Source organism: Mustelus asterias, chromosome 14 (assembly GCF_964213995.1).
Source record: "Mustelus asterias chromosome 14, sMusAst1.hap1.1, whole genome shotgun sequence".
Taxonomy (NCBI): Eukaryota; Metazoa; Chordata; class Chondrichthyes; order Carcharhiniformes; family Triakidae; genus Mustelus; species Mustelus asterias.
In genome coordinates this window covers 18,922,622-18,936,207 of record NC_135814.1, presented here as the reverse complement: position 1 = coordinate 18,936,207, position 13,586 = coordinate 18,922,622, and the positions used below count along the sequence as shown (strand labels likewise).

The 13,586-nt window shown below is 40.6% G+C and overlaps 1 protein-coding gene across 1 annotated transcript in view; it reads left to right on the top strand.

Annotated features, from left to right (window-relative positions):
- Positions 1–13,586, top strand: part of rif1 (replication timing regulatory factor 1) — a 76,643-nt gene that overhangs the window by 51,671 nt on the left and 11,386 nt on the right. The window contains exons 25-30 of the mRNA XM_078227933.1: positions 493–592; positions 2,180–2,305; positions 3,663–3,808; positions 4,603–4,692; positions 6,297–6,354; positions 8,885–12,019. Coding sequence (XP_078084059.1) covers positions 493–592; positions 2,180–2,305; positions 3,663–3,808; positions 4,603–4,692; positions 6,297–6,354; positions 8,885–12,019 — 3,655 coding nt within the window. The remainder of the gene's footprint in view (positions 1–492; positions 593–2,179; positions 2,306–3,662; positions 3,809–4,602; positions 4,693–6,296; positions 6,355–8,884; positions 12,020–13,586) is intronic.

Below are 13,586 nucleotides of genomic sequence, written 5' to 3'. Positions count from 1 at the left end.
AAGACATTTTTGGAGTGAGCACAGCTTCAGGTTCCGGGGAAGCCACATCCTCGAGAGTCAGCTTTAGGGAGGGTTGACGGCAAGGGGGGGTTCACTTCAAAATGGCACCAGTCGAGTCATGGGATCCCAAGTCAGACCCAGAGTGAAATGGCATTAAACCAGCACTTCCAACACTATACATGAATACCAGCCCTGCTAAATGACACTCATTAAAGCGGAACAGTTTAAAATGGGGCAGCCTAAAATGGGTTTTATGGTACAAGATGCATTGCCTTGACTGTTTAAAGACAATTACTGTGTTTATTTAAAAATCAAAAGATTACTGGTTTTTAACTTTTTTAATAATGTGATTTTTTACTTCAAATTTCAACATTGTTTAACATTTAATATGATATTCCATCTGAATTAGTAATGCATTGTAATTGTTTGATAGGCTTTCTCTCAAAGTGTTTTGAAGTTTATGTGACATGTTGAGCTTTTGCTTCGCTGTAGGCCAGTGTTAAGTCAGGTCAAGCAGAAAACACCCATAATATTGCCTGGCTTTGAGGCATTAGAGTTGGTTGAAGAGTCAAGTGGGCCTTACTCTGATTTGGTAAGTTTTTAAAGTGTTCTTTTGAATTTTCTGCTGTGACAACATGCTAGCATATGCTGAGACAAGAATCCAAAATAAATATTTTAGGCACATAAGATTTGAATGCCCTATGGTAAAACTCTAGTATTTCAAATGTATCTGAGAATATTTCTTCATTATCTTTGAGAGCAAATTATAACATTCCTAGCCATCAATGCATTACACTGCTCACCTTTTCAAATTCTACAAAGAGCAAAATATTTGATTTGATTTTGATTTGATTTATTATTGTCACATGTATTAGCATACAGTGAAAAGTATTGTTTCTTGCGCACTATACAGACAAAGTATACTGTTCATAGAGAAGGAAAGGAGAGAGTGCAGAATGCAGTGTTGCAGTCATAGTTAGGGTGTAGAGAAAGATCAACTTAGTGTGAGGTAGATCCATTCAACGGTCTGATGGTAGCAGGGGAGAAGCTGTTCTTGAATCAGTTGGTATGTGACCTCAGACTTTTGTATCTTTTTCCCGATGGAAAAACCTTAATAATGCAGGCTGCTTTGCTGAGGTAGTGGGAAATGTAGACAGTCAATGGATGGGAGGCTGGTTTGCATCATGAATTGGGCTACATTCACGACCTTTTGTAGTTTCTTGCGGTTTTGGACAGAGCAGGAGCCATACCAAGCTGTGATACAGCCAGAGAGAATGCTTTCTATGGTGCATCTGTAAAAGTTGGTGAGAGTCGTAGCTGACATGCCAAATTTCCTTAGTTTTCTGAGAAAGTAGAGGCGTTAATCTTTCTATACTTCCGACAAAAGTGCAGTGGCAGAGGCATGTAGTTGTTGTTAGATTAGTAACCAGAGAATATTAATTCAATTGTCAGCATGACATTTGGCAAATTGAATTCATTTTTTAAAATAAATAATGCTGATGTCAGTAAAAGTGACCATGAATCTTTCTGCTATATAAACATAACTGCTTTACGAATATTATTTTTAGGTCAGGAATCCTGCTACGTGGACTGATCTATATTTGACAATCCCACTATGACTCTTCACTGCTTTCTGAAGTGACTTAGCAACCTGCTCACTTATGTCAAAATCATTAACAGCAGTTTTTAAGCACCTTCGCCATAAAGACTGCAGCGGTTTGAGAATGAAGCCCACTGTCACCTTTTCTAGGAAGCTGGGAATGGTTAAGAAGCTTTGTTAGTGGGATCCACATTCCTAGAGTAAACCATTTTTTAATTGCATTTTTTTCGCCATTCTGAAATGCTGTTCATGCTTTTTTTGGATTTTGAAGATGATATTAGTTGTGAGCACACCCCAGTAGCGTGTCCATTTTTTTTCCTGCCTTTTTAGGCTGAAATTTAAACAGTACAACACTTCGAAACTGGCTATTTAATGGGGTGTTGGTTGATAAGGCATCTTAACCTGGAAAGACATGGCAATATTTTTCAGTTTTCTGAACTACCCATTCCCAAGAGCTGACCCCATCCTAACATCTCTGTTACTCCCTTGATTCTTTGTAAGTAAAGAATACATGTGTTGACTACTAAATGTCCTGTGATCAGCTGAATCTGTACGCTTTTTATGTATTCTTTATTACAGTCAGAAAATTCCCAGTTAGATACTAAAATCAGTGGTGTGCAAGTTAATTCAGTTGGAAAAAGAGAATCGTTACTTGCTAGAGCTGAAGAACTAAAAGAGAAGAGTTTGCCTCAAACTCCAGCAAAAGTAAGTCGAGTACAAATGTTCTGCATTTGATTTTTTGATTTGATTTATTATTGTCACATATACTAACATAGAGTGAAAAGTATTGTTTCTTGCACACTATATAGCCAAAACATACTGTTCATAGAGAAGGAAACAGAGTGCAGAATGTAGTGTTGCAGTCATAGTTAGGGTGTAGAGAAAGGTCAACTTAATGCAAGGTAGGTCCATTCAAAAGTCTGACAGCAGCAGGGAAGAAGCTGTTCTTGAGTTGGTTGGTATTTGACCTCGGACTATTGTATCTTTTACCCGAAGGAAGAAGGTGGAAGAGAGAATGTCCGGGGTGCATGGGGTCCTTAATTATGCTGGCTGCTTTGCTGAGGCAGCAGGAAGTGTAGACAGAATCAATGGATGGGAGGCTGGTTTGCGTGATGGATTGGGCTGCATTCATAACCTTTTGTAGTTTCTTGCGGTATTGGGCAGAGCAGGAGCCATACCAAGCTGTGATACAATCAGAAAGAATGCTTTCTGTGGTGCATCTGTAAAAGTTGGTGAGAGTCATAGCTGACGTGCCAAATTTCCTTAGTCTTCTGGGAAAGTAGAGGCATTGGTGGGCTTTCTTAACTATGTGAATGAAGCTGGGTGTATAAAATAGTGGCAGTGATTTCAAAACATTGCTAACATCAACGATGTGCGGGTTAGGTTGATTGGCCATGCTAAAATTGCCCCTTAGTATCCTGAGATGTGTAGGTTAGAGGGATTAGTGGCTAAATATGTAGGGATATGGGGTAGGGCCTGGGTGGGATTGTGGCCGGTGCAGACTCGATGGGCCAAATGGCCTCTTTCTGCACTGTAGGGTTTCTATGATTCTATGATCAACTCTGACGAAGGGTCATCCTGACTCGAAACGTTGGCTCTATTCTCTTTCCACAGATGTTGTCTGACCTGCTGAGTTTCTCCAGCATTTTCTACTTTTGTTTTCTAACATCTCTCAGGTGTGAGCATTTGAAAGTACAGCTTCAGAGTTGTAAAAATTTTAGTATTTAACATCCTACTGTCCCATGTAAAATGTTGTTTTCTGTGAAATATCTCTCTGGAGAGTTATTGCAAGCTTAACAAACAGGTGTGAAGCTCAATTCAGTAATTTAGCATTGATATAAAGATGTCTAGTATTGTTGAACTTGAATGCCAAAGTTCTTTAATGAAAACAAAAGTTTATGAATTAGAATTTGAGTTTTGCAGTAAGAATGTATTTAGAGCAGGTTTGTTAACACTGCTCTTGTTGTGGACTTTTATGGTTTTCTGCTATATATTTATGGTTTGGATAACGCACAATATTTTTTTCCACTCACATTCCTCCTCTTGCTCTCTCCTCTTCCAGTTGAAGCTAGATTTTTCTTCCCCGAAAATGCCTCGACGAGAGCTACTTCTAGAGGAGGAGAAATCGATTGATTTTGTGTTTATACCACCTGAACCTAAGCAGCGGATATTGACAGAGCATCAGAAAGAGGTGTTACAGACAAAAAGGTGGGTTGAAGAAACAAGTGTGATCATTGTCTAGGGAGAGGTACTTATTTCTCAAGGACGACAGGGGAAAATTTGATATACAAGTGGGATATGTAAAATCTTCATCCCCTTTGGACTTTGCGAGAGTGTTAGGTGAGAAATATTTTTGCAACACACCTGTACATGCAAGCAAGCTGATCGGAATGAAGTGGGGAGGACATGTCCTGTTGGGTCTGCAACTGCATCTGTGTTCATCTCTGATCCTGACGTTATCAGTATGAAGATGGATGTCATACTTATTTTAATTTTTTTTGTACTGAGAATTTTTATCTATTGTTTGCCCAACTGGGGATCTTAACATTCAGTGGCACAGTGGTGAGCACTACTGCCTCACATCGCCAGAGACCTGAGTTCAGTTCTAGGCTTGGGCCACTATCCATGCTGAATCTGCACATTCTCCTGTATGGGTTTCTTCTGGGTGCCCCAGTTTCCTCCCACAGTCCAAGAGACGTGCTGGTTAGGTGCATTGACCATGCTAAATTCTCCCTCAGTGTACCCGAACAGGCGTCGGAGTGTGGTGACTCAGGGATTTTCACAGTAACTTCATTGCAGTGTTAATGTAAACCTATTTGTGACACTAATCAATAAATTTATAAAATGCTTTAAGAATACAATTTGTTTACTGTAAAACAAGTACATTAAGTATTTAAACAGTTTTTTTGTGACAAGCTTTGAACAGTGTAATTTATCCACCTTTTCAATGTGATCATTTAAAAGGGTTTGTTCATTTTAAAATTTATTTTCCCCCAAAACAGGACTGATATTCCTGCAATGTACAATAACTTGGATGCGTCTCAGGATTCTCACTTGTTTTCCCAGTATACACAATCTCAGGAGGGCAGTTCGTAAGTAGATCATTTTACTTGCTATCCCCACCCCATTCAGTTTACATGTTAACAGAATTCATTAATGCCCAAGCTTTGTTTTGTCTAATGTAATTGCATAAACAATGAATATTTCAAATGCCGTTTTATTTTGGGTAATCCCACTTTTAAGAGTGAAGAAGAATATGTCAGAGTTTTGATCAAATCACAGTCCTTCCTTGGGTTGTTTTAGAGAAATTTGCTGCAATTTGTTAAAATAGTGTGGGTAGAGCTGTGTGAGATATTAACTGTAGTGATAAATTTGTACTGCAGCTCAGGAATTTTCCAGAACTGACAGTCTTAACAAGATTTCTACTTCCCCCTCAGTCTTATAAGATCTCCACTTCTACTCAATGTTAGAATTTGCAACACTGACACAAAACATTGCCCAAGTGTCACAAGCAGCCTTACACTGCAATGAAATTACTATGAAAACCCCTGAGTCGGCACACTCTGGCGCCTGTTCGGGTACACTGAGGGAGAATTTAGCATGGCCAATGCACCTAACCAGCACATCTTCGGACTGTCGGAGGAAGCCGGAGCACCCAGAGGCTAATCCATGCAGACATGGGGAGAATGTGCAGACTCTGCACAGACCGTGACCCAAGCCAGGAATTGAGCTCAAGTCCCTGGCGCTCTCGTCTATGCTATTTGCCTCAACTACTCATTGCCTTTTAGCTATTCAATAATTCTAAAATTGATATTTTATGTAAGCTTAGCACATTCATCTTGAACTTGGGGCTTATTTTAGTGAACAAAAGATTGGAACATAAAACAGGTTTTAAGATATGTGTATGTGGACTTTGATTGGTAGGGGCACTATCATGGAGAATACACCACTAATAGCAACTGATCAGTTAAATGCCAAGCATTGCTTGATCTGCTGATTCATGCTGCTGCTATGCAGTAGCAACCTGAGTGGTACTCGCTACTAATTGAGTGATGCCGTCAAGCCAAAAGGGCATTCTGCCTATTACACAAATGAGTAACCTTATATATAAGTATCAGTGGAAGTGTGATGCTAGGTATGTAGGCCATACATCTCCAACAACATATCCCTTCTGCTGTTTGCAGCTGGCAAAGTACAGACCATACCCACTAGCCTGTGGTTGCAAAACGCCTGACACAAAATTAGAGTTGCCATTTGGGTACCATTTGCTAAATATTCCTCCGTATGCTGAAAATTATGCTGACATAGATTGTCAGTCGGGTTTGCAGTGTGGCACATTTGCTTGTACTGAAAGCTATATAAAAGAACATGTACACAGTGTTTGTCACTTAACTGTCAATCAACATCTACAGCTGTATTCTTTATGGCAGTGCATCTACCAATCAAAGTCCACTTGTCATTCAATCAGCATACTCTCATACTGTATAAAGTTGTTGCTTCCCCTGACATTGGTATTCTTGCGATTGTCCTGATGAGTGCAAGACAGAAAGCTTCAACAAGATGTCTTTTTTCAGCAATACTCATTTTTAAATTTCTAATTTCAGTGATTCTAAATAATGAGACTTCATGTGGCTAGAATCCCCATTTCGTGCACTTGGTCTAATTTTGTTACCAGATTGTGCTTATTTTGTTTCAGGGAAAACCCTGCAATAGAAGATGAAGAAGCAGAAAAGTCTTCTGAAAAACCTCCACAGGTGAGCTGTTGCCTGTTAGCTTTTAACAGAATTGTTTATATTAACCGATTAGCCGCAAAAATGATCCAGTCACAAGGAAATGCAAGGTGTATGTTGGTAATTATAAAAATGGCACTTTTAATGGATTTCCTGATTTGGTTCTACTTTGGTCTGGAGGGGAATGTGTCACTGAAAGATCTCTCAGGGTATTATAGTCTGCCTAAGTCATAACACCTCATTTTCATCTGCTTTCATCACATTGGGGTTCAACCTTAATATCTGACAGGCAGCTTGCTCTGAGACTCGAACTGGTTGCCAAGAGATATCCAGAAAGGCTCCAACGAGAACTCTTCCCTCTTTTCTCAAATTATCTGTCTTGTATCATTGTAAATGGGGATGCAGATTTACATCCGACTGCTCAAGTGTTGCTTAATTAATACACGATTAAGCTACCCTGAAAGTTACTATTATTATTAAATAGTAGTTTGGTATTACAGAACTTGAGTATTGCTGAAAAAAACGTTTTGTCAAATCTTTTTGTCTTGCGCTCATCAGGACAATTACAAGATTCGAATATCTATTTCAGGAGAATAAACAAATTCATTATGCCTGAGGAAAGGGTGCTGATTGGTTGGCAAGTGGACTCTAGCAGAGGCATTGCCATGGAAAATGCAGCAGTTGATGTTGACTGACAGTTAGCTGCCAATCATTGTTTGACATTTAAACCAGGCAGCTTGACACTCCTTGGTCAAGGCATTGCTCTGTGGAATGAACCAATGAATGGCTATCACTTCATTGTTTAGCTGAAATGGCCACAATGAATGTACGTATTTTTTCTGTCTGCGAAGAACATGGCCCTGTGTATCAATATATATCGTCTCCAATACACGCAGATGTGCCACACGACAAAACCGACTGACGATAATAAATTGGTTGTCAGCATAGGTTTTAGCATATTGAGGAGGATTATTTATCAAAAGTTGTCCAATTGCAAAATCCCATCCAATTTTAGACATTGTGTCTTGTGATTTGCAAGCAAGGGGGTTGGGTACGGTCTGCATTTTGCCAGTTGCAGAGAGCAGAAAGGACATGCTGTTGGGTATGATACAGTCATTGAGATTTACGGCCTACATGCCCAGTATCACACTTGCACTGCAATTCATATACCACCTTATTCATTTGTATGCTCTCTTTGGTTTGATGGCAGCAGCCAGTTAATGGTGAATATCAGTTGTGTTGCTACTGCATAGTAGCAATATGAAAAAGCTTGCTTCATCCGTTGCTCAAATCTTCGAGATACCAAGCGTTTGCAGAATAATCTTAGATAGACTGGGTACTTTTCAGGCATGAAGGTGACAGCCTTGGACACGTTCATGGACAAACTTTGCTAAATAATCCTCAGTGTGCTAAACGTTATGCTGACAGCCCATTTAAGATTGTTAGTTGGACTCGAAGTTTGGCACATTTGCGTCTACTGGAAGCTACATATATTAATTCAGACAGAACATGTACACACATTGCGCCAGGCTAAACAAAATAGATAGCAATTTGCTGATACATTCCACAGGGTAATATTTTGACCAATCAGTCAAGCTGCCTGGTTTAAAATGTCGAACAATGCTCAGCAGTTAACTGTCAGTCACCAGCAATTGGTGCCTTATCCATTGCAGCGCCTCTGCCAATCAATCAGTACCACCTTGTCATACAGTATAAAGTTGTTGCTCCCCTGACCTTGGTATTCTTGTGACTTCCTGATGTGTACAAGATGAAAAGCTTTGACAAAACTTATTTTTTCAACAATTATTAAAATACAATTTAGTGAATTTATTGAAAAGTTATTTAGGTTGTGGAGGCTTATGTGGACATCGCTGACTAGGCCAGCATTTATTGCCCATCCCTAATTACCCCTGAAGGGGCAGGTAAGAATCAACCACATTGCTGTAGATCTAGAGTCACATGTAGGCAAGGATGACAATTTCCTTAAAGGATCCCTTTAGATACCTTTAAAGGATATTAGTGGACCAGGTGAGTTTTGGCAGCAATCGACAATGGTTTTGTGGTTATCATTAGACTTTTAATTTCAGATTTATATTGAATTCAAATTTCACCATCTGCCATGGCAGTATTTGAACCTGGGACCCCAGAGCATTACTCTGGATTGCTAGTGCAGAGACAATGCCACTATGCCACCGCCTCCCCTTGTACATTTTTTCAAATGAATGGTCTTTCACAACCCAGATAATGGTTGACCTCTGATGGAAGTTTTTATGTGGCTGGGTCTCTGAATTAAATTTGCAATATGCTCGTGCAAGGTTTGTTAACCTTACCAGACCTGTTTTTCTGCCTAGAATGCTAACACGATAAGGGGAATTCTGAATTCAAGGGATGTCACAGAGAAAAGAATGCTAATATTTGGTCCTACAATCCTTGTAGTCTTTAATGTTGGCAGTGGATAGAGAGTATTCAGAAACATTTTGAACTTTAACCGGCACCTCTTTTCTGGAAAGTAAGGTCTGGGTTACAGTTGTCACATTCAGATTTTTTTTTTCAGGATGAAAATATGGAAACAGGAAGTGAACTTGATACCCAGGTTGTGATGGAGGCAAGCAGTGAAAGTAAATTACTTGATCAAGGAACTGACCAAGAACCTACTGGTCGCGAGGAAAGTCGGACTGAACAAATCATTGAAGATTCTATAGACCTTGCTTGCAATGACAAGCAGGAGGAAGTGAGGGATATGGTAATTGAATCTGCGGCAAACTGCGCTGGAGGTGCTTCTGAATCAGGGGTCAGCAGTGCAGAGGTCAGTGGTAGTTCTACCTCCTCTGACATCATCTCTGGGACACCACAAAAATCCAGTAGCAGACGGCAGTCATTTATTACTCTGGAGAAGTTTGATCCGTCCACTACGTGCTGCTTCAGTAACTCCCCTTTGATAAAATTTGCACAAGCAGCTGCTGAGGTTTTTGTTCCTCAGCGGGATGAAGCAATGGAGGTGGAAGTTGCATCACAGCTCGAGGTGGACAAAGTTTGCCAGGACGTCAGTTTGAATACCACAAAAACTGGAACAATTAATGTTTCGGTCTCTGAGGGGAAACGCGGTAGACGCAGGCAAAATAAAACTGAACATTTAACTGTAGAAAAGCCAAGCAATGACATCAAAGTGCCCAAAAGGATTAAGAGTTCTGAAAGTGAATCATCTGATGCAAAAGAAAATTCTTCAACTACAGATAGAGACACTTCGAATAAAAACAAAGTTGCCTGTGGCCAAGATTCTGCAAGTCAGACAAGTAACAAACAGACAAAAGGCAATGTCTCTATTGAAGGTAAAAATGATAATTCTGTATCTAGTCCTATGGTTTTGAAAGAGAAAGCTTCAACAGAAAGTGCTTCGAGCACACCAGATGAGGGTAGTGCATGTTCTTCTAAAGTTCTGACAAATATAACACTAAGGCGTTCTTCTAGGAAACTCTTGGATGTGGCAGTGACTGCTCAGGCACTCAGCAAGGAAAAGAGTGAGGATAATAAACTTGGGAAAAGGTCACAAAACGAGGGGGAGGAACCTGTTCAGAGCAAAGCGTCTCAGCACGGCGAGCTCTCAAAGGGAAAAGAGAATGATTCTAAAGCTTCGTCTGGCAAGTCAGCAACTGAGAAAAGCAGGACTTTGAAAACTGATTCTCAGGACTCTGATTCTAACAAAGCTACCCCAGCGGCTGGCAAAGTACGCCCTCGCTACCAGACTCGTAGAGCATCCCAAGGCTTGTCTGAAGCAGACAACAGCATGACTGACTTGGAGAACTCTGAAGGAAACTCTAAACTTCAGGATAGTCAAAAGAAACGGAGAACGTTTAAGGGGAAAACAAAGGCCAAAGAACTGTCCCTCGAGGACAGCAAGACTAAAGGAGTGATGGACCATGAACCAATGACTATGGACAGTCAACTGTGCTCAAAAAATGAAATTGTAGAAGTGAACTGTTCTGAAAAAGAATTGCAGATTGAAAATAAGCAAGAAGATGCAGTGATGACTCAAGTGGCAGCCATAGAAAATCTGAATGAAATAAATACTTCACAAATACCTCCAGTGGCTCTCGCTTTAGTTGAAAAGCCAAATGCAGAAAAGGACCTCAAAGCACATCACACAAGAGAAGTGCCTGAAACTGTTGAAAGCGCAAAAACCGAACTTGGTTTAGAACAGGGCAAAACAGAAGAAGCCTGCACAATTGTCCACGGTGAATCCTTACCTCATGAGGCAGGGGTTTCAACAGCTGAATTTTCAACTGACGATTATTCAAATCTTTCAGATGTACAGCTTTCAGTTAAGAAGAGCCAGCAGTTGAATGAGTGTCACGTGAGAAGTAAAAGGGCCAGGAAAACTAAAAACTGTGATTGTTGCAAAGATTCTTCAGAGCAGCATGGGAAGTTGCGATTAGAAAGCAAAGAAAATTCCACCAAACGAGAGCCACGATCTGATGATCAAAAAGAGCATGTTTCACACCTGAGCTCTTCAATTTGTACTTCTACAGAAGAGCTATTAGAAAGTCCCAAGCTTGATAGCATTGTAAATGGGGGGCCCTGTGCATCCAGCACACCCCTTTCGGGAAATAGCAAAATACAGTTTTTTGGTATTTCTGTTAGTACTGTTACATCGGAGGTGGACTTGGCTGAAGAGAAAGAGCTCATCCCAAGGATCGAAACTTCCACTGAGCAGAAAATGGTGGTGGAGTCTTGTACAGAGCAGAAAGTTATGGGCAGCTCTTCCACAAATCAGAAAGTGGTGGAGGAATCCTCTACAGAGTGCAAAGTCATGGATGACTCTTCCACAAAGCAGAAAGTGGTGGAAGAGTCCTCTGCGGAGCAGGAAGTGATGAATGACTCTTCCACGAAGCAGAACATGTTGGAGCAATCCTCTAAAGAGCAGAAAGTGATGGACAACTCTTCCACAAAGCAGGAAGTGATGGAAGAGTCCTCTGCGGAACAGAAAATGATGGATGATTCTCCAGAGCTGAAGATGGTAGAGGAATCTTCTGCAGAGAGGAAAGTGATGGATGACTCTTCCACAGAGCGGAAAGCAGAAGAAACTTCAAATTATCAAGGGAGTGAACTTATGGAATTAATAGAGGAGGCTGATGGCACTGTTGATGTGTCAATATCAGAACCTGAACTAGTGCCCAGTGATGTTGCCTTGATAGAAAGTGAACCATTAAAAAGCAAAGCAGCACTAGTGGGCTGTGAGTTGGACCAAGATCAAATGAGTGGGATGGGTGTTACTGCTCCAGTTGACAAAGTGGCCATAGTACAGCCTGAACCAGATCAGGTAGACAGGACGAGTGTTTTACCCCTATTTGACCAGGAAATTGTACAGGATGAACAAATAACTGCAGAGCATTGTAAAAAAGAGTCTGATGAAAATGAAAGAACTTCTCCTGAGGTGAAATCAATTGCAGAAATTGATCTCCCTAAACCTATGATACCAGACTGTAACGTAGTTGAGCAAGTGTCAGAGCACCTCATGGAATCACCCCAAAAGACTAAAAGCGATGCCCCATTTCTGGTTGGATCAATGCACAGTCCTTCTGAAATGCAGGCATGCTGTGTGTGGTCACCCACAGCATCACCTTCTACAAGCATACTCAAGAAAGGAATTAAACGATCATCTGACAATGATTCTCCATCTCCAATGAATAAGGTATGTGAAAGAGACCAGAATATTTTAGTTTGGATAAATTTTACAGATATACCTCTCTAATCAGTAGTTGAGCCATATGGATCATGAAGACCAGAAGTTCTGGTCATTGCTGAATTGGTGGATCTTGATCATGATGCTGGTAATGTTGTTACAGACAACAACAACTCCTTTGGCTAGATTGGGATATAAATAATAATCACCCCACTGAGCTGTGCCTGAAGTGTCGACTGAGGACAAGGGCATTGAGTAGTGGATTGAATATGTTGCATTCAGTGTTTGCTGACATTCTGAAAAGGCATTTGTTTAATTCTTATAGAGAACAAAATGGGCAGATGCTTCATTTTGAACCACCATCATGTTTGATTCTCTAAACCATGCAACTGAAAGTTGTACACCTGCAGAATTTATTTGCCCAGCATTGATTGCATGTGTTCTTCCCCAGTCCCAAGTGTAAGTGTGAAGAGGTTAGATGCATGTTGCAGTGTTGAGAGTTAATTCTAGCACCTGAAGAGTTTAACCATGTAAATCACCCTGCACTGTTCTGCCCTGTGGTGCTTTTTCAGCAATATTGCAAACTAATAATAGGTGTTCTCTCGAACTGAGGGAAAATTCCAGTCTGCAGTGACTGTACCTCTCCTGCTTCCATTAGCGAAACAGCCGGGTTAGTCAGTCAGTCAGTGATGGTAACCTGCACTACTGACACTCTTGTTTAGTTCAGCCATTGGATTTATCTGTCTTAACAGTCACATTGGGTTTGAACTCCCGTCTCTATGCCCCTATTGCAATTGGGAAATGAAATGCCTCCTTCTCATGGAATTGTAGGTATCAGATCCAGTTATAACTTCCTGCATGTTTTCTACAACTTCTAAAGCTTTGGATGAGACAAATGTTAGCACACTCGGCAGTCATTGATGCCCAGTCTGGGGAACTGCAGTAGACAGTACATCCTGGTAAACTAAGGTAGCTGAATCTAGATTCAGTTTGAGTTTCCTATATTTTCTAGGGTTTTGCTTGTCTTGATTGTCCTTTTTTGTACTATATTACTGAGACTGCATTGATTGAAGGCCTGCATTTCAGCCTGGAATGATGCAGTCAAATGAATGGAGGACAATGCTCCTGCTCAATATTTCTTTGAAGAAAGCTTAGAACTTTTTATGGTATTGGCAAGCAATATTTGTCCAGACTTTCTTAAACGTAACTTTATTGACAAAACTTTATTCAAATTCCCAAGACATTACAAAGCTCAATCGGTTTCAGGTAATGGCTGAGCACAACCTCCCCGCTTTGTATTCGATAGCTCTATTTACAAAGCCCATAATCTCATGTGTTTTCCCAACTGCACTCTCTCAAATATGTTCCATCGCCCCCTAGAATCAGTGCACATAAACTCCCAGGTTCCTCCTGTTTCTACACACAGTTTTAGAATTGTGCCAAACATCTGTGTTTCCTCTGCTTACTCTTTTTGCCACAAGGCCTCAACTCATACTTCTCAGTGTTTAAATTCTGTCTTCCACTTGCCTGCCCATTCTGCTGGCCAGTCTGTCCTATTGAAATTTATGGATATCAT